Raw genomic sequence first — 17,661 nt, 5'->3', positions numbered from 1 at the left:
GACACGATACCGCCCGATTTCCACATCAAAGCAGCCGAGTTCCACAGTGATTGGGAAGCATCAGACATCCACCATCGCCTGGTAGCATTTCTAGAGGAGCACGCCGGAACCACCACGCAAGTCGATCAAATCATCTGCTTCGGCCTCGTCAGCCCCGTCTCAAGCCGCCATCCTAGAATACTGCGCCGCGCATACACACAGCACCTAGCCGCATGTACCATACGCGACCTCTTCGCACGGCATCAAAACAGCCCTGCGCCCAAAATTCTTGCACAGGACCCTCGCTACACACCAATCGATATGGCATACCTATCCACGCACTTCTCCACAACCACCCTCCCCGACCCCGAAGCCTTCCGCGCACTCAACGGCACCACGTTTGTCATCAGTATTTCACCCGACGTACCCGTTCGGCAGGTCGCGCTTGGCATGACGCATGATTCAGGCGGGCCGGCGGGATTTCTTTGCTGCGCGATTGAGGATAACGGGCTCGGGTGTAAGAGTGTGACTATGCAGAATGGAGAGGAGGTGTTTCGTTTCACGGATAACTCGAGTCCGGGGTTGTGGGAATTCAAGCAGAAGGGAGTGTGGGCTGAGTGGGATGATTTGGAGGGAGGGGAGGGTAGAGGATTGTTTTGGGAGTGTGGGGTGTTATTTGAAGAGGAAGTGAGAATGGTAAGAGTGGCACGAAAGGCATGTGGGGAATCTTTTTGCACGAATCAACGAGTTCAAATCGCGCTGAGTATCGCAAAGGGTTTGCTGTGGAACTATTGGCACGGATCAAGGGATTAGGAGTGAGGTGTCTACTGCAAACAATTGATTATAGAAATCTTCTACCAGCCGTTGGGAACGGTTGACATTGTCCTACCCTTTCTCAAGCGGTAAAACTCGTCCAACGTCCGCCGAGAACGCCTACCCTTGAGCTGCTCCTGGTTCTGGTGGACGAAGTCGCGTTGGACTGGCTCTGCGACGAACACACTCTTGTATTCAAACTCGTTACCCACAGACCACGAATTTCGACGGCTATCCATCGAAGTCACACTGGTCTGCGTGGTGTCGCCGTCGTCGCACATAGACCAAAAGCTGCAACAGTCATCGGAAGAACCATCACTGACCACGTCTGACGAGACTTCGTCGAAGTCTGCGAATAGCGATTGGTCAATAGCTTCGGCATACTCGTCTTCCCAAAGATGCGCGAAGCGAGCCATGCAGCCCTCGTTGGGGCTGGCAAAGAGCATTACTGCGCACTCGGGATGGAGACCGAGCCAGTCAGGTGTTTCTTCGACCACAGCAACATCGTGATCAATGTATTCAGCACGATAGGACTTGATAGGATGACCCCCATGTAGTTTCGCCTGGAAGCATACTCCAAGATCCATTCGCGCGAACACCATCGGGCTGTCCACGCGCAATGATGGATCATGATCTACTACAGGCTGCTCATCAGCGTGACTTTCACGACTTGAAGCAGCAGGATCCACCGAGGAAGAGTCGAAATCGACCGAGAAAGCCAGTCGATGGCTGACGGGACGAGCCGTTGCAACGACATCTCGGGTCTCCACAAACGAACCAGGCAAGAAGTCCGATCCAATAGAGAGCGCTCGTCGATGGGTGGCAGGGCGGGCCATGACCATAACTTCATTTTCATCTTCATATACAATAGATGAACTTGACAATATCGTGCGTTCCCCAGCTTGCCGAGCTTGGGGTAGAGCGATCCCGGCCTCATCGTCTTCATCGGAGGACGAAGTGGACAGTACCATCCGTCTGTTCTGCCGAGGCTGGAGAATTGTCCTGTGCTCGTCGTCCGAATTGTCATTAGGGACAGTGGCGGGGCGAGATGTGGCAGAGGGGTCTACGCGCTCTTCATTCAGGCGATCCTGAATGACAGTACCGAACTCGTACTCATAACCATCATCGGAATTGTCGCTGGAACTAGCAATGGAGTTGGTGGAAGACTGTCTCACGGGCATTTCACTGTCGACTTGGTGGATACCTAGAAACTGGAAAGATTCAATAGTCGGTTGTGGTCGCCTTCCAGTGACCTGCTTGACTATGGCAATCTCATGGGCTTGTGGCTCGGTTGTGTGCTTGCCCACAATGCGCGATGGCATAATGCTCATACGTACACTGGGTGGGAAGGCCTTGACTTGGTAGCGGAATCCAAGGTCTGGTCGCACAGGGAGACGAGCAGCTCCGCCGGCTGCCATAGCCTCCAGGTACTCCCGAAGCTCAGCTTCCGTGTCCTGGCTGAAATCGATGCGGTCCAAAACCGAACCGTTCTGTCGAACAGCGTCTCGAACGGAATCATCGCAATCTTCAGACATATCACGCATGTTTTCGCGTCCTTCACGAACTAGCGTGGCGGATGGAAATCTAATCATCACCATTGGTATTTCCATCTGTGGTTGGCGATTCACTCCTACAAATGGGGACAATTCGGTTTGAGTAGCCCGCACTGGAGCCTGCTGTCGCACGAACCAGCTTTTGATCGAGCCGAGACATCCACGGGTCTTCTTCGTGTTGCGAACTCTGCAGGTGGGATACGATGCAGAAACCATCTTTATGGTGATTAGCGATATGAAGTTGGTAAAGACTGGAAGATTTGGATGTTTTGATGCTTGTCTATTTCTATCGAAAATGCGATGCAAGTTTTGATGAGAAAATCAATGTCCACGGCAAAAGATCTTCATATAGTCCATTTAGATAAATCATGTTTGTCCACATGGTGGAAAAGTCCATGCAAAGTTTGTGTACAATTCGTGTGGTTTGTTCACAATGTCGATTAGTAGAGAGAATCACGTGGAGCTACTGTACATAGGTTGAAATGGATGGTATATAGTTTTTGATATTGTGCAGAGCGATGGGGATGGCTTTTGATATTGTGCAGAGTGATGGGGATGGCCCCCCTTATATACTGATGGCAAATTTCAAATACATTGTGCGGAGACATAGTTCGAGACATCTCTGGCGTGTCTTACGCCGTGTCTCAACCTCTCTGAATCATCATTGTGTTCTATACAGACACGGAATCGACGTCGATGCTCTGCCATTCCCAATTTCGCACACATCTCGTTATATTATATTGTGTTGACTTCTTCAAAAATGTATGTACCCATCTCAGCTATGTTTTCGTTCAAAGTTTACCCACAGTGCGTGCTTCGTACATGTACAATGTCGTAACTTCGCTCCATAACTATTCCTTCCACACTTCGTACAGATGGTCTCCGTCATAGCAACGGCGTCCGATACGCAATCCAAGACGCTCACTTTCTCTCAACACACTCACCTTCAACTACAGGCTCAACCTAATTCCAATCACATATTCTCCTATACCATCAAAACAGATGACGAGCGATCAGGACTTCATGTTTGGAGGAGAGGCCCAGGTACCAGATCACTGCATGATAGATGATGGTAACTGGAATAGTCTCATGGATTACGACTCTTTCATGACGCTCGACGACCCTGCTCTGGACCACTTCTTAGCTAGTCTTGATGAAGACCAAATGCCTTCGCGCATCCTGCAGGCGGGGGCAGATCGAGTTGAGCGCCCCCAGGCCGAGCAAGATCGAGCTGAGAAAATTCGAGCTGACAAGGAACGCGCCGAGCCTCAGGTAGGTCCAATCCACAAATTTTCAGCTCAGAAACCTTCAGCTCAGAAACTTCCAGCTCTGAAAGGCCCATCCCACCCAGGTAGTAGGTATGACGCCTGCATCGAAGAAGCATTTTCCAACGAAAACCTCAAGCAGAATCTTCTCAGGCAGTCGTACATCCAGCCTCCAAGCATAGACTACCCCGACGACCGCCTGCACTACCTCGTGCAAACTCTAGCGCTGACCCAACGCTTCAGTCGCCTGCACCTCCGCTGGTGGAAGATGCCCGTGAAAAATTGGATTCCAGAACTCCAACTCCTGCTCAAAGCCGTCAACGATCCCGCCAGCGGCCTGACTCTCTGGACGCCCCTCGACGAAGTGCTCACTCTCATCGAGAAGACGCTCAAAGACGAGAACCTCCTGACGACCAAGGCCCGCCAGCTCAATCGCTCTAGCATGCGCTGGACGATTGCGGCGGTCATGAAGAAGATTGTTGAGCGCAAGACGGATGAGGTTGAAGAGGAACTTCCTGCGCTGTTGGAGAAGAAGGGCATGAATGCGAGATTGGCTACGAAGTATGTTGTAGATACTGTCCTTCAGGATTGCGAGGATCGCGGATCGTTGATGTTGGGAAGTGTGCCGGGCTTCAGTGACGCGTTTCGACGCCAGAGTGTTAGTAGTAATTGGAGTTGGACAGACTAGACGGTACAAAGTCAAGTCTGATCTCCACGAGTGAAATCAACAAAAACCCGTCAAGGTATAGTGCTTCCATACTTCTAATGGTGTCTAGAGTAAGTGATTAAAACAAGACAAAGTTATATCACTAAAAAACAATGTCCTGTGATATGCGAGCACTCTCCCTGGTGGTCGACATCACCTGAACAGTTTGGGAAGAAAATACACAGCAAAAAACAATAACAATTACAATTGTCGAGCAAAAAGATATTTTCTTTTCTAAGCTATCTAAGGTTCCCGCTGTGCCAGGACCTATATGTACAATGAAAGCTTCAAAATATTGCGTCGAGCTTGATTTCGATTCTTCAAGACCAGCCCTCCAAATGCCATCACACTCCGTTCTCTCTAGTTGACCTTGGCCTGTGCCAAGTTGGTAATCTGCTTAGCACCGTCCTGGATCTGGCCGTTGGCAGCCTGGAAGCGGCACAAGACGCCGGATCGCTCGGGCACGTTGTTGTCGCAGACGAGCTGGTTGTTGGCGACGCAGTTCAGGGCGCCGTTGCCTGAGTGTTGTTAGTATTGGTGATTGAGGAGAGGTTGATGGAGTAGACTTACAGGCAGCGGGACCTCCGGGCACGCACTTTCCAGCGGCGCCGTTGACGGTGCAAGCATCCTGCTTGAGAGACTGGTTGGGGATACAGCAGGCGCCGTTGGCGGCCTGGCGGGTCTCGAGGTCGGCACGGGCGACGTTGTAGACACCCTCGACATCAGCGATGGCGGCGGAAGAGATGGCAACGAGGCCAAAGAGAACGGCGGTGATGGAGAACTGCATTTTGTCTGAGGTGTGTGGGGTTTGTTGTATAGTGGTGGTTATTAGAGATTGGATGTAGTTGGGAGTGTTTGAGTGAAAGTAAACCGCACAGCGGGAAAGAATAGACAAATGTAGATCTGGAAGTTTGAATCGGAAGACTGGCTTGGGAATGGATATTCAGAAACGGCTGTTTGCCTGGTACTTATACTGCAGTCTCTATACACGTCCGATGCCATCCCTGAATAATTGACACGAGAAGGATCGTACGCGAGGTGTCAAGCGGCTGTCCAAATTGAGCCGCACCGTTCCCAAGTGTCTCACGAATCACCAGCCCAGCGGCAGTGCGTCCGCATCTGACGGCAGCTATCTTACATCTGGTAAACCCCTTGGTCCTGGCTGAACCTCCTGGGCACGGAGGAAGCGCTTCAATTCACCCAGGCCCGCAGGGGTATAGCCGCTCGACCCGATTAGACGGTGTGAGGTATTATGCGACAGCAGGTCCAGACGAGCGATGTGGGGCATGCCGTTTGTCGTGAAAAAAAGCTTGTATGTACCGAAGCCTTGGAGAACAAGCTTAGCGCGATCGTTTTGAGACAGTGACACAAACGGCAAAAGACGCAATTCGTGGAATCAGAACAAATGCATAAGATTTTGCATTAGTGCTGATCAATGCTCAAACGGTGCCGCATTGTGGCTACGTGAGACGTTGGAAGTTGTGAGGCATGCAGAGACTTCGGTAAACCTGAGGCTGAAGCACACCTGAGGCTGTTGTGAGACAAAACGCACCAGAAACGAAGGTTGGAAGGATTCCGCACTTTGGCGGGGCTATCTCCGAACTTGCGCAGCGTTTTGAGATCTAGAGCGATTGATTGCTTCTATCGGTGCGTCTCTGGTGGGTTGCTCGTGTCGTGGTCTGACAGTTGGCAGTGGCAGCTGTCAGGGGCCAGCAGAGGCAAAGCCTTGACACGTGACTGGGACACGGTCCACCAGTAAACCATCATCCAGGAAGAAACTCCGTTGGTCTTCATCCCATGCTCAATGTGCATCACAACTCCATCTCGGGCCATTCGTATTAAGTACTACTACTCGAAACCTCTTTTGAATGAGCTATGGCCGACGAAATTAGAACGATGCCGCAATCAAGTCATGACAGTTGCCTCGTCCAGAAGCAAGTCGCGTACTGCGATATTCAGCAAGCATACACCATCATTTGACGAGTGCATCCATGCTGCCAAAATCTCTTTTCTCTCGTCAATCACTGCGAATGTGACATTTATTCCTGCTCTCCACGAGCACCTGGTTTCGGACAACGCAGCTTATGAGCTGTGAAGGCGTCCAGAGTGTAGATCAATGGTCTTAGCACGAGCAAACTGTACCATATTAGCAAGATCCATCAACGAAAAGTAAAATCACATACCTTCGTCTTATACACCAACTTCCAAATAACAATCGGAACGATGAAAAGCGGAATGCCAATATACGACGCGATGAAATCACCCGTGCTCCAGTTCCCTTTCAAGAAGACCGGAAATCCTGTAATAAAGACAATGATAGTCGATCCGACAAACCCATACCACGCACTGAAGGGTTGGAACGGGCTCTTCCACGGTAAGCTATCGCGACTGAGTCCTTGCGCTTTCATGGCGGCGTGGAAGCGAATGTAGCAGAAACACAATGTCGCCCACGCAATCAGCCCGGCGACGGTGCTGAGGCTCACCAGCCATCCGAATGCTTGTGCGGCGCCGCCAGATCCCAGGCTGAGATATGCGAGAGGGCCAAAGAGCCATGAAGCTAGCACGGCATAGTATGGTACACCGTTCGACCAGGTTCGGCCGAAGATTTGGGGGAGCTGCCGGTCGGTGGTCATTGCGACGATTATTCGTGATCCGACCCAGCAGTAGGAATTACCCGCTGACCAGGCAGAGATCAGGATACAGGCGTTTACGATGGAGGGAAGGGCGGTTATGCCGGCCTCTTTGATGGCGATGACCCAGGGCGAGGAGTTGGCGTTTCCGGTGCCTGACACAAGGCCTGGATTCCTGGGGTCGACGATGAGGCCGATGAGAAGAGCACCGAGGATGTAGAACAGCGCGATGCGGTATGTGACTCGTTTGGCTGACAGCGGAATTGCGACGTGCGGGTTGATGCTCTCGGCCGCCGTAATGACCACGACCTCGACACCAATGAAGGAGAACGATGCGTTTACGAACGCAGCCAGAAATCCCAGAAAGTGACCTGTCGACCCAGAGATTCCGTTGTAATCCACCCAGGCACCCGGATTGTTCCAATATCGGAAGCCAATGGTCTCGTTGTTTGGTGCGCCTCCAGACGTTATGACAATGGAAACAAGAATGAGACCAAGGAAACACGCGACCTTGATCGAACCAGCAACAACTTCCGACTCGCCAAACCAGCGCACACTCATCAAATTGATCGCCAGAATGAGCACGAGACTGATGGTAATGACGATTGCGGGCGACATATCCGTCCAATACCCCACGAGAATCGCAGACGCCGAACACTCAGCCGCAATAGAGATGGTGTAACAATACCCATAGCTTATCGCCAGCGAGAAGCCAACTGCTGGGTCAATAAACCGACTTGCGAAGTGCGGGAACGATCCAGCCGTAGGGATCTGATCTTTGTGAGTACGTCGGACTGTTGAAATGAAGCAATGCGAATACATACTACAGTAGCTAGCTCGGCAATACTCTGCATTACGCACCATAGTACACTTCCGACAACAAGATATGCGAGCAATAAGCCTGCCGGTCCGGCATTCGCATACGCAGACCCCGTGCCGATGAAAAGTCCTGTCCCAATCCCAGAACAAAACCCAATCATCGTGACATGGTAGTTCTTCAGCCGGCGCTGCGTAGCGCCATGCCCGCCGACGTTTAATTGCGGCTCGAGGATGGGTTTGTTATCCGAGTGGGAATCATGGTCAGTGTGCGGCGCACTCTCGATGTCGTCCAACATGATTGCGGAGAATGGGGGTGCGCAAGCGAAAATGCCACCATACGGCTACAATTACGACGACATTATGTATTGTAGTAACTGCGTTCTTTTCTTGCCCTTGTCACGCAGGAAATTCTCTTCGGCGCCGTTCAAAGCACGTCATGTAAATCTGCTGCAAGAGCCTGGACCACCCTGTGGTGGCGCTGCAGCGAGTTTGTTGAACATGTTTGCGAACGACAGAGACGGTCCGGCCAGTTGAAACCTTGTTCGAAGTTGTTCGAGCAAGCGATTGAGTGTATATCTGATAGTAACTAGAGCGGGTTTGTTCAGTTGCAAACGTTGTCTTGACAGGATGGATAAAGCATGGCCATGTGATTTGTTAGGCGGGCTGGTCCGCTGCTGAAGTGGGAATGTCCGAGGTATGTGGATTTTAGCGCGTGAAGTTTTCTCTAGATGGTTCGCCGCGCGGATAGATCCTAGTTGGATCAGCTCAACAACGACATTTTTAGGAAACTTTGACACATGACGGTTATGTCGTGCTGCAAGGGCCATGGTACGTTTCTACAGGGATCATACACATTTCAATGCGAAGCGGAGTGCCGAGAGAAGTGCTCGAGCAGTTTGATTTGCCGGCACTAGTACTATAACGAACGACGATCTGAAAACGATTACGCAGCTTCAAGCTATACTTGCCGTCGAAGTCAAAACCTCGTAATACTGTGCATACCTCCGGGTTATTTAACGGCCCTGCTCAGATTGAACATGCAGCCTACACCAAAAAGACAACTCAACCGGGGTTTAAGCTTCTGGTAAACAATCTCGTCGAAACCACTACATCGAACACAGTGTGAGTGGTCAGAATATCCAGATACACTTTGCTTTACAGCAGTCAATTCATTTCATCACCTTGGGCAAAGATCACTATCGCCCCTAAAACACATCCTTTACTACTCTTCCACCCCCGTGATGACAGTAACATCATCCCTGAATGCACTACCGCCCTCACACCAACTCCCCACCGCCCTACTCCACAAATCCCTCCCCTTGAACCCCGCCTCATCCTCTCCCCAGCCGCGAATCTCCGCCATCAAATCGTCCTTCTCCCTCCGCCCCGCCACATCCGTCAATCTAGTCAATTCCGTGCGCGACGTCATGACCACCGCGCCGGACTTGGCCAGCTGCCGAAACGACTGATACTCGCGGCGTATGTAAAGATTTTGCGGGACGAGGTGCTGCACGCCGCCGGAGAAGAAGTCTGCGGGGCGCGGGATGTGCAAAGTTGATGTGAGCGGGGTGGTCAGGGAGAGGGTTTGGATGAAGGTTGTGTGGCGGGTGTATAGGGTCGTGGGGGTGTAGGGGAGGTTGAGAATGTCTGGGAGATCTAGGAATGGATTAGTAAGATAGTGGTTTTGGGGAAAGGGGTGATGGACGAACCGTGCCAGAGAGGTAAGGGCTCGAAGGGGTCGTTGATAATGGATGAGAGGGATTTCCCGATGTGGTGGCGGAGATTCCATCCAGCCGGGAAGAGCGTGGCGGATGCTTGTCTGGATGGTTATTAGCAACTCATACTTTAAGTTGAACGATGGACATACAAATACCACCCCAAAGTAAACTCCCCCCTCCTCCAAATGCAAAAGTCCTCCACTGCCAACCGTGCACACAATCCCAACGGATGACAATCGAACGGCCTCACAAGCGCATACTCCTTACTTGCAAGTTCGTTCCTGACATGTCTTCTCCTACCCTTCAGCTTCGCAGTAAAGTGATCCGGATGAGCCTTGCATAGATGCTGCACCACCAGATCCGCCAGCTCTTCACACGCAGCTTCGCCATCGTGCCGCACTTGTACGCAATCAGCCTGCTTGCGTTCGAGCAGCGACATGCGCGCTTCGTGGTGTTCAATGTACGAGTTATTAATCGTCAGCCATGCGCTCGTGTTATTGACTTTTTGCAGTCCGAGCTGGCGATAAGTCAACGCCGCCCAAGGCTCCACAGGCGCGATGGCATATGGGACTTCAGGAAACTCGGAGCCGTCGCCGCAGTCGTCCTGGTCGAAAGTTGGGAGGCGCGAGATACGGCGTTCTTCAGCGAGGAATTTGCGGACGCGGGCTGGGTCCGCGTATTCTTGTGCGATCGCGTTGTCAAATGGCTCGTCTGAGTCTTCGATAGTGATCTTGGGGATTGTGCGCCACTCTTCTGACGCATCTGGCACCGCGTGGTCGTCAGAGAAGGGGTTTGTTGGTTTTGTGGCGAGGTGAGCGACGGCGGGGAAGACGGTATTACAGTTGAGGTGGGCGACAGTGGGAAAGACGGTGTTGCGGCCATTTTTGATAGTAGGAGGAGGCAGTGACTGCGCCTGCGCCGGCTCTTTCTCCTTGCGGTGATGCGGTATGATGATGAACTTCTCTGGCACTGGGCCCAGGGCGCCTTTGTAGAACCAGAGGCGCACGCATACGGTGCCGATCCAGAATGACCATGCGCAGAGGCCGATGACGATGAACAGGAGGACGTAAAGTGGGACCGGGACTGACGCCTTGTGCTCTTTCTGTTGCCCCATATCAGCGGAGAACACTTCTTGGTGGTCGCGGTGGATTTGGAAGGTGTGTCTGGTAGAGTAAGGCGCGTCGGCATGGAGTCACCGGCTTGTGGCGGGTTGGTGTGAAGAGCCGAAGTCGAGGTGAAGGGCGAACATCAAATTCATGCGGCACTCATATTCGCTGGGTACATGTAGGCTTGACAGACTCTATTTTCGTGGAATGAGGTAGCTGCAAGTAGAAAAATGTGGGGGAAGATGCCTGATTATATGTTTATCACCGGATTGTAGAAAAGTGTTTGACACTCCTTAAAACAGAAAATGCAGCCCGCGGGAATGGTATATCGCAAACGAAACGCCGATATAGAAACGAAACCATCTACACGCGAACCTCTACTCACTCACAACCTACTTTGTCTGCACAAGCGCGTCCACCTTGGCATACAACTCCTTCGGGTCCTCAAAAACATACCACACCTCCTTCGGCACGCCCTTGAACGCCTTCTCAAACCTCTCCGGCGCATTCTTCTTCTCCTCATCCATGCCCTCGACACCCATGACTTTGCGAATGTAAATCGCGCCAATCCACTTCCCATGCTTCCTGTACGCCTCGCCATACGCCTCGGGATCTGACTGCGTCGAGTCGCCAATCAGGATGAACTTGCGCTTCGGAAACCACTTGTTCACTTTCTCGATGCGGTCGACCTTGTACGCTTCAGTGCCTTGGGTGAGGTTGGCAAGGAAACCGGCGAGGTTCATCCAGCTGGCGTCGCGCAGGATCATGGTGCCGGAGGGGTAGTATTGCTCGCGGAACTCGCGGAGGAAAGGGTAGAGATTGTAAGGACTGGCGGAGAGGTACCAGAACGGCGGGTTATTCAGTTTCTGGACGATGTGCTTGTAGAGTTCGGGCATGCCGGCGATGGGCTCGGGTTCGTCTGCGAAGGTGGTTTCCAAGATGCCAATTGGGGATGAGGTCAGTGTCTTCTTGATGGTGTCGTCGATGTCGCTGAGGACGGCCCAGCCTTTGGGTTCAGCAAAGGTTACGTTGAAGGCTGTGGCGTCGGCGTTGATGGCTTTGCTGGTGATGATCTGGCCGTCTTTGTAGCCGCTTCCGGGAATGGCGATCTCATCGGAGCTGATGCCATCGCGTCCAGAGGGTCCGAGACGGACGTTCACGCCTTGGAGATCAATCTCCACGGCATGCGCGGGGAGGATGGCATCGAGAAGTGGCTGAAGGCGCTTTGCGATGGTGCCTTTCTTGTCTTCGTCGTCTGCTACACCGAGCTTCTCACTGACCCATCCGACAACTTCTGAGAGGTCCTTGCCGCTGTCCTTCAGAAAGTACGCTGCAACGACCTCGGTTTTCCAGCGTCCGATTCGGTTTTGGTAGGCGGTGGTGTCGAGCAGCCATACATAGTCGGTCTTTGGGTTCACGTTCTCGTAGAATGGATTGTTGCGCCCCAGGTAAGAAGAAAGGTTGTCCTTCAAAGAGAAGGAGAATCGGTTTGCGAGTTTAGGCATGTCGGCTTCGAATGCTTTGAAGTCTCCAGCTTTACGGGTAATTTTGTCCTCTTCGTTCTCCTGCATACGCTGTCTAGCACGTCCAGCCATGACACTTGCGGGTTCGGCCATTTTGAAGGAAACTGGGATTTGTGGACGCCTATGGCTGTTGAAGGTCAGGAGGGGAGTGTTTTGCACGAGACGTCGTGCGGCTGGAGGGCATGCTGGAGTCATATAGCTCCATGGCTACTGCGAGTGACTGTAGCTAAGGCGCTATGGTGCGCATGAATGGCAGGTGTCGAAGCGTATGACGTCTCACCAAGAAGTCGTGCATGTGGCTGATAGATGCTGCGGGGCGATCAGGGAAGATCGTCGCTCCCGCCGTGCCACTTCCCACCTCGCATCATGCCAAAAGAAACGAATGTGCCTTGGAAGAGCTGTGAGGATGGCTGAATGCGTTTAGTCGCTGACGATGACAGATTCGTATGTTTTCTTTCAAGTATCGAGTCTTGATCTGTTTCAAGGTTACCTCAACGTGATGGCATTTAGCGCTTCCCAATTTGAGGCGCACCACACGTGAGGTAGACGTCACAGTAGCTGAAGCCTACCAGTATTTCCTGCATATAGCAGCGCTCACCTCTTCCTTCGTTGGCTTGGTCTTCGCAGTGTCCGAGTGATAGTATTGTACATCTTTCAGACCAGTCTATGCGCATCGACGAAGATGTCAGTGTCATTTGAGTTCGTGATGACGATGAGAAGAACGTTCCTTGATGTGGTTGCTCTTGTAGTGCAAACAGCTTAATCATCACCGCAACCCGTCTGGCGATTACACGTCTGTTAGGTACCGTGATGCTCTGGGTAGGCACGTTTTTGGATAGCTCCGCGTCATTCCCTGTCACACGTGCCATCCTCCTCATCACCCACTTAGGCGCCAGGCCCTCGCGACCCTGCATGAGCTCGCGGAAGCACCCTCGTGCGACAGCGAGTCCCACCCGTGCACCTCCAAGATGTGCCTTCAGACGGGTGATGTGCGCATCTCTGATGATGATCGAACGCGGAGCCCTTGGCACGGAAGACCGCATCGCTAGACACGAACCGCCTCTTGGAGCTGCCAAACGTATGCAGAACCGTAGCGCAGTCGCAGATTCCGTATGGGTTGCCACACGTTGTACGCGGCGGTTGACGTCGTGTGTCCTCGCAACGCTCTTGGCGGTGTGAGGCGCAGCATGCGCGTCCGTGAGCTTGTGCGATTTAGGTGTTGGATGCCTCACGAGCTATAATCCTACACCAAAGCGGTGAAGACATCTATTCGCCCCTGGACCTCCCAGTATCTCTATAGCGACACCACCCAGCAAACTCGTGCAACAGCGCATTGCATCCTCAAGTCACCCTTTCCTACCGCGCCACCACCCCGCGAGGTTATCGCGGACATGGAGCTCAAGAAGCGCCTCAACTTTGGCAGCTTGATGCGCCACCGGTCCTGTGAGTCGCTGCGCGCAACATAAAGACGGGCTGTCACTGACGGCGTCTCAAGCCCAAGACGTACACGTCGACCCGAATGCAGACACACCAGAGAGCAATGCGGCGCGCGGAGTGGTAGGTCGCATCACATCACGTTACTCCACCAGGCGCAACAGCTAACCCGCCCCAGCGACTCTTCTGCGAGTCGGCCGCTGCGAACTCGGTATGTCCATCGCCCCAAGCACGTGAGCAGTTCCTGACAACTTCCAGGGCGAAGAGGTGCTGCATCTCCCCACCATCGTCGAGTCGGCCGTCGCAAGTCCAACCGCTGCAGCCGCCGCCGCCCAGCAGATCCGCAAGTTCCTCTCCAAGGAGAACTACGGTCAGCCACACGTCCAGTACAATGCCGTCATGCTCATCCGGATACTGGCCGACAACCCGGGCCAGTCTTTCACCAAGAACATGGACAAGCAGTTCGCGGATACGGTGAAGCATCTGCTGCGGAACGGACAAGACCCGAGCGTTTCGCAGATACTGAGAGAGAGTCTCGACTCCATGGAGCGCGAAAAGGCATACGACACAAATCTCAACACCATATTCGCCATGTGGAGGAAGGAAAAGGGCCTCATGGCGAACGCGGCGAAGCAGCTGGGACCCCGGAAACTGAATGCGCCGGCATGGAACGGCCAGTCGGTTCAGGGTGGCTTCTCAGAGGATGGACACAGACACAGATCACGCTCAAAGGGGCTTCCGCCGCCAATCGAGCTCGCTGGACGCATCGAGGAGGCGCGGACATCTGCGAAGTTGCTCCTTCAGCTGGTGCAGTCCACCCCAGCGCACGAGCTGATTGGCAACGAACTTGTGAAGGAGTTTGCGGAGCGCTGTACAGCGGCCCAGCGTAGTGTGCAGGGCTACATTGCATGCGACAACCCCGCGCCGGACGACGACACCATGCTCACGCTCATTGAGACGAATGAGCAACTATCCCTGGCTGCCTCGAAGCACCAGCGCGCAGTCCTCCAAGCTCGCCGACTTCAGAGTCCGTCCCCGGTGACGACGCCGCCCATTTCCCAGGTCAACAGCAACAATCTACCACCTCACAATGGAGCGCCAAGTCTGCCACCGGTCAACGCGCCAACAGATATGAGCTACGGACAGCCTCCAGCTTCCACATACTCTCCACCCCCCGGTGCCCCTCACGGTTATGCGCCACCCCCAGCGCAGTCCTCAAATCCTGCCAGCTACAAGAACGATGAGCTGTCTTTACCACCTACCCTGCAAGCAGGCGGATCAAGACAAGGGCCAACCTCGACATCTGCTCCTGCCGACGACAATCCCTTTGGAGACCACCACACATCAACGTTCACTCCACCCACCAACCCCAGAGCAGAGGGCTACGGTGGTTCACCAGACTCCTACCACCCCGGGTTCCAGTCGACACCGTCATATCTCGGAAGACAGGACAGCTCAGCCAACAACCTGACCATGCACGGCGCAGCGCCCCAGATCAAGGAGGAAGATGAGAGCCCATATGACATGCGACAGCCAAAAACACCTGAACTCAATGTCCCGCAGCAACAGACGCAACACGATGTGTCGCCAATTGCCGAGCGCAATACCGTCACATACCGTTACTGAGAAGGTTGTACGCGGACGAAACTCGGATCTGGCCTCGGCGGCTCTCCGGGCGCATGATAAAGACTGACTGATTATTTTCTATTCTCCCATAAACTTGGACATTGGCGAAGGGGTGCTTGGAGAAACGATGCGTACTAGGAGAGATGAAGATACCATAGTTCGCTTTCTAGTGATTCATAATGCCATGATCATCTACCGTTCCACCAGGCTGCGGCAAAATTCGTGCCCGCTCTGCACCTACACGACACAAGCTAATAGTCTATAGAGGCATACTCATTATAACCTTATAGAAGCCTGATGTATGCGCAGCTCTAAAATACTCCACCTGACTCTATTAGAAATCTTTGAATGTATACAGGCTACCTCGTCGCTTCTTTCTGTTTAGAAAGGGCGGGTAGGAATTTCGCCGGCGACTGGTGGTTCGAAGTCACGATGTATGGCGTGCTCTGTTCCATCCCACGCCCATCCTTGCCCCGCACTCCCCAAAGCAGCATGACCTCACCACACCCCACCTGTGTGTTCGCTGCACGCGTGCGTCGCGTCTTGTGCTTACGTGCAGATATCAGCAACCTTGGTGTAACAATAACACCGCCATAGATCCGATCGCGTGAGGCGAACGACACTTACCGAATCCACACGCAAACAACCTTGTCCCAGTCACCAATCTCATCACATACCCGTCTAAGGAAGGCGAGACCTGCGGAAAACACCCCACCTCGCACCCCAAGGCCCGTTTTCTTAGCGCCGAAGATTTATAACGTCCGTCATGTTGAAGTCGTGCACTATTAACGTGCTCCCTGTCGCCCGGTTCGGGTCGTCGCGTTTCTTTGTCGCTCTGCTCTGCTCCTCTTCACTCATGGCAATGCGCTGTCCATGGCTCCCGGTGACCTCGCGCGATGCGAATTTGTTGATACGGTGATTGTTGGTATGTTTGAAGCCTTCTTCTCTGCATTTCGTAATTGATCTCGCTGACAAATCCAGGCAATGGCCCATCGGCACTGATTCTAAGCTACATCCTCCACGGCCACATACCGTACTACATCGGCGGGCACCACGATGTCCTTCTCGACGCCAAGTTGAAGAAGAATCCGAATCTGCTACACCTCACGGAAGATTTGTACGCGCATTTCGCTGCGAGTCTTAGGTATTCCACGCAAGCACTACCTGTAAACACCCTTCTCGATACACTCATCCGACCGAATGCCGATACGGAGATAAATCCAAAGAGTTGTGTTGAATGGCGGTATGAGCCGGAAACGGCAGTCGAGCATGTTGTCATTGGAGATGCGCGGCATGCAGGCGGTCAGTGGGCGGATGAGCCTGTTGAGGCGAGCAAAGACATTGGAACGCTGAGTTATGCGGAACAATTGAGCTTGCCAGGGTACTCGTACCAGGAGCACGTAGCGAAGAGGCAGAAGGAGCATCAATGCGATTTTGTGAGGCCGTCGAGGGTCGAGGTTGCGGATTATTTGAGGGCGTATCCGGAGGCCGTGGGCATTGCGGATGCAGTATTTGCTGAGACGAAGGTGGATGGCGTGTATAGGACGAAAGATGGATTCATGATTGGGTCGTTGGGAATACGGTGTAAGCATTTGGTGTTGGCATCTGGGACGTTCTCGGTCAATATACCACCGCCAATATCGCTTGCTCCAGTTGCGCAGTTGGATACTGTACACGAGCCGTTACTCGTCATCGGATCTGGCTTCTCTGCAGCAGATGTCATCATCTCTGCGCCTCCAACTCGCCGCATCATACACGTCTACCAATGGGCCCCAGATAAACGCCCATCACCACTACGCGGATGTCACCACACAGCGTACCCCGAGTATGCCACAGTCTACCGCCAGATGAAGCTCGCCGCGATAACTTCCAACAAAACTCGTGCCGCCAAATCACCAGCTGCCCGACGCAAATCCAACCCCTATCAAAACCGCGACTGGACCCTCTACGAAGGCCTCCCCAACGCGGAAATCATCTCCGTATCCACATCTCCAGAAACCAAAACCGCAACAATAACCCTCCGCCTCGCATCCGGCGAGCAAATCACCCGCTCAGTCGGTGGCCTCGCCTACGTTGTCGGTCGGAGAGGAACCCTCTCATTCCTCTCTCCTACTCTGCGAGCAGAAATCCTCGAGCACGACACCAACAACCTCATCTCCGGCCGCACGCTGCGGGCGAAAATCGAAGCCTCAACACTCGAAGTCGCCCGCAACGTCTTTCTCACCGGGCAGTCTGACCGGCGACTCACTAATCCGCCACGCCGTGGGTGGATGCGTATTTGCCGCCGGACGAATCAGCAGTGTCATTCCATCGGCATATAGTCCGGACTGCACGCCCTCGCCGACATGTTCCTCGCCCGCGTCTGATGAGGATGGGGATGTGGAGCTGGGGTTGGAGAAGACGAGTACGCGGGAACGAACGAACGGACATGACGGATTTGTATCTTGATCAGCAGGACGTTGGGTAGGAGTGTTGCAGGTGGCAAGGGA

The 17,661-nt window shown here is 53.2% G+C and overlaps 9 protein-coding genes across 9 annotated transcripts in view; 4 read left to right on the top strand and 5 right to left on the bottom strand.

The window, feature by feature from the left end:
* The window catches only part of SNOG_01885 (hypothetical protein), a gene marked incomplete at both ends in the record, with an annotated part of 1,248 nt that extends 456 nt beyond the window's left edge, over positions 1-792 (top strand). The window contains 2 exons of the mRNA XM_001792458.1: positions 48-675; positions 754-792. Of these exons, the coding sequence (XP_001792510.1) occupies positions 48-675; positions 754-792 (667 nt within the window). The remainder of the gene's footprint in view (positions 1-47; positions 676-753) is intronic.
* Positions 793-833: 41 nt separating this feature from the next.
* Positions 834-2,336, bottom strand: SNOG_01884 (hypothetical protein; the record flags this gene model as incomplete). Its single annotated transcript, XM_001792457.1, has 1 exon — positions 834-2,336. The coding sequence occupies one exon, from the start codon at positions 2,334-2,336 to the stop codon at positions 834-836; it is 1,503 nt and encodes a 500-aa protein (XP_001792509.1).
* Positions 2,337-3,347: 1,011 nt separating this feature from the next.
* Positions 3,348-4,298, top strand: SNOG_01883 (hypothetical protein; the record flags this gene model as incomplete). Its single annotated transcript, XM_001792456.1, has 1 exon — positions 3,348-4,298. The coding sequence occupies one exon, from the start codon at positions 3,348-3,350 to the stop codon at positions 4,296-4,298; it is 951 nt and encodes a 316-aa protein (XP_001792508.1).
* Positions 4,299-4,523: 225 nt separating this feature from the next.
* Positions 4,524-5,251, bottom strand: SNOG_01882 (hypothetical protein). The gene is made up of 2 exons (XM_001792455.1): positions 4,887-5,251; positions 4,524-4,834 (listed from the first exon to the last, which is right to left on the bottom strand). Exons 1-2 carry the CDS (start codon positions 5,101-5,103, stop codon positions 4,677-4,679), a joined length of 375 nt encoding a protein of 124 aa, XP_001792507.1. The 5' UTR covers positions 5,104-5,251; the 3' UTR covers positions 4,524-4,676.
* Positions 5,252-5,712: 461 nt separating this feature from the next.
* SNOG_01881 (hypothetical protein) lies at positions 5,713-7,564 on the bottom strand (the record flags this gene model as incomplete). Its single annotated transcript, XM_001792454.1, has 2 exons — positions 5,713-6,452; positions 6,500-7,564. The coding sequence occupies 2 exons, from the start codon at positions 7,562-7,564 to the stop codon at positions 6,399-6,401; spliced, it is 1,119 nt and encodes a 372-aa protein (XP_001792506.1). The 3' UTR covers positions 5,713-6,398.
* Positions 7,565-8,987: 1,423 nt separating this feature from the next.
* On the bottom strand, positions 8,988-12,205 carry SNOG_01880 (hypothetical protein; the record flags this gene model as incomplete). Its single annotated transcript, XM_001792453.1, has 3 exons — positions 8,988-9,421; positions 9,784-10,646; positions 10,986-12,205. The coding sequence occupies 3 exons, from the start codon at positions 12,203-12,205 to the stop codon at positions 8,988-8,990; spliced, it is 2,517 nt and encodes an 838-aa protein (XP_001792505.1).
* Positions 12,206-13,402: 1,197 nt separating this feature from the next.
* SNOG_01879 (hypothetical protein) lies at positions 13,403-15,172 on the top strand (the record flags this gene model as incomplete). The annotated part of the gene is made up of 4 exons (XM_001792452.1): positions 13,403-13,555; positions 13,608-13,669; positions 13,725-13,757; positions 13,805-15,172. Exons 1-4 carry the CDS (start codon positions 13,504-13,506, stop codon positions 15,170-15,172), a joined length of 1,515 nt encoding a protein of 504 aa, XP_001792504.1. The 5' UTR covers positions 13,403-13,503.
* Positions 15,173-16,045: 873 nt separating this feature from the next.
* Positions 16,046-17,493, top strand: SNOG_01878 (hypothetical protein; the record flags this gene model as incomplete). The annotated part of the gene is made up of 2 exons (XM_001792450.1): positions 16,046-16,097; positions 16,154-17,493. The coding sequence occupies 2 exons, from the start codon at positions 16,046-16,048 to the stop codon at positions 17,491-17,493; spliced, it is 1,392 nt and encodes a 463-aa protein (XP_001792502.1).
* On the bottom strand, positions 16,638-16,895 carry SNOG_20017 (hypothetical protein; the record flags this gene model as incomplete). The annotated part of the gene is made up of 1 exon (XM_001792451.1): positions 16,638-16,895. The coding sequence occupies one exon, from the start codon at positions 16,893-16,895 to the stop codon at positions 16,638-16,640; it is 258 nt and encodes an 85-aa protein (XP_001792503.1).
* Positions 17,494-17,661: the final 168 nt, after the last annotated feature.

This window comes from Parastagonospora nodorum, assembly GCF_000146915.1.
Source record: "Parastagonospora nodorum SN15 chromosome Unknown scaffold_3, whole genome shotgun sequence".
Lineage (NCBI taxonomy): Eukaryota > Fungi > Ascomycota > Dothideomycetes > Pleosporales > Phaeosphaeriaceae > Parastagonospora > Parastagonospora nodorum.
The sequence above is the reverse complement of the archived record's forward strand: the minus strand, read 5'-3'. Positions and strand labels throughout refer to the sequence as shown.

Coding starts and splice junctions, on each gene's coding strand:
- SNOG_01882 (XM_001792455.1), bottom strand. CDS start 5,103: ATGCAGTTCTCCATCACCGCCGTTCTCTTTGGCCTCGTTGCCATCTCT. Junction 4,835..4,886: donor GCCCGGAGGTCCCGCTGCCT/GTAAGTCTACTC, acceptor AACAACACTCAG/GCAACGGCGCCCTGAACTGC.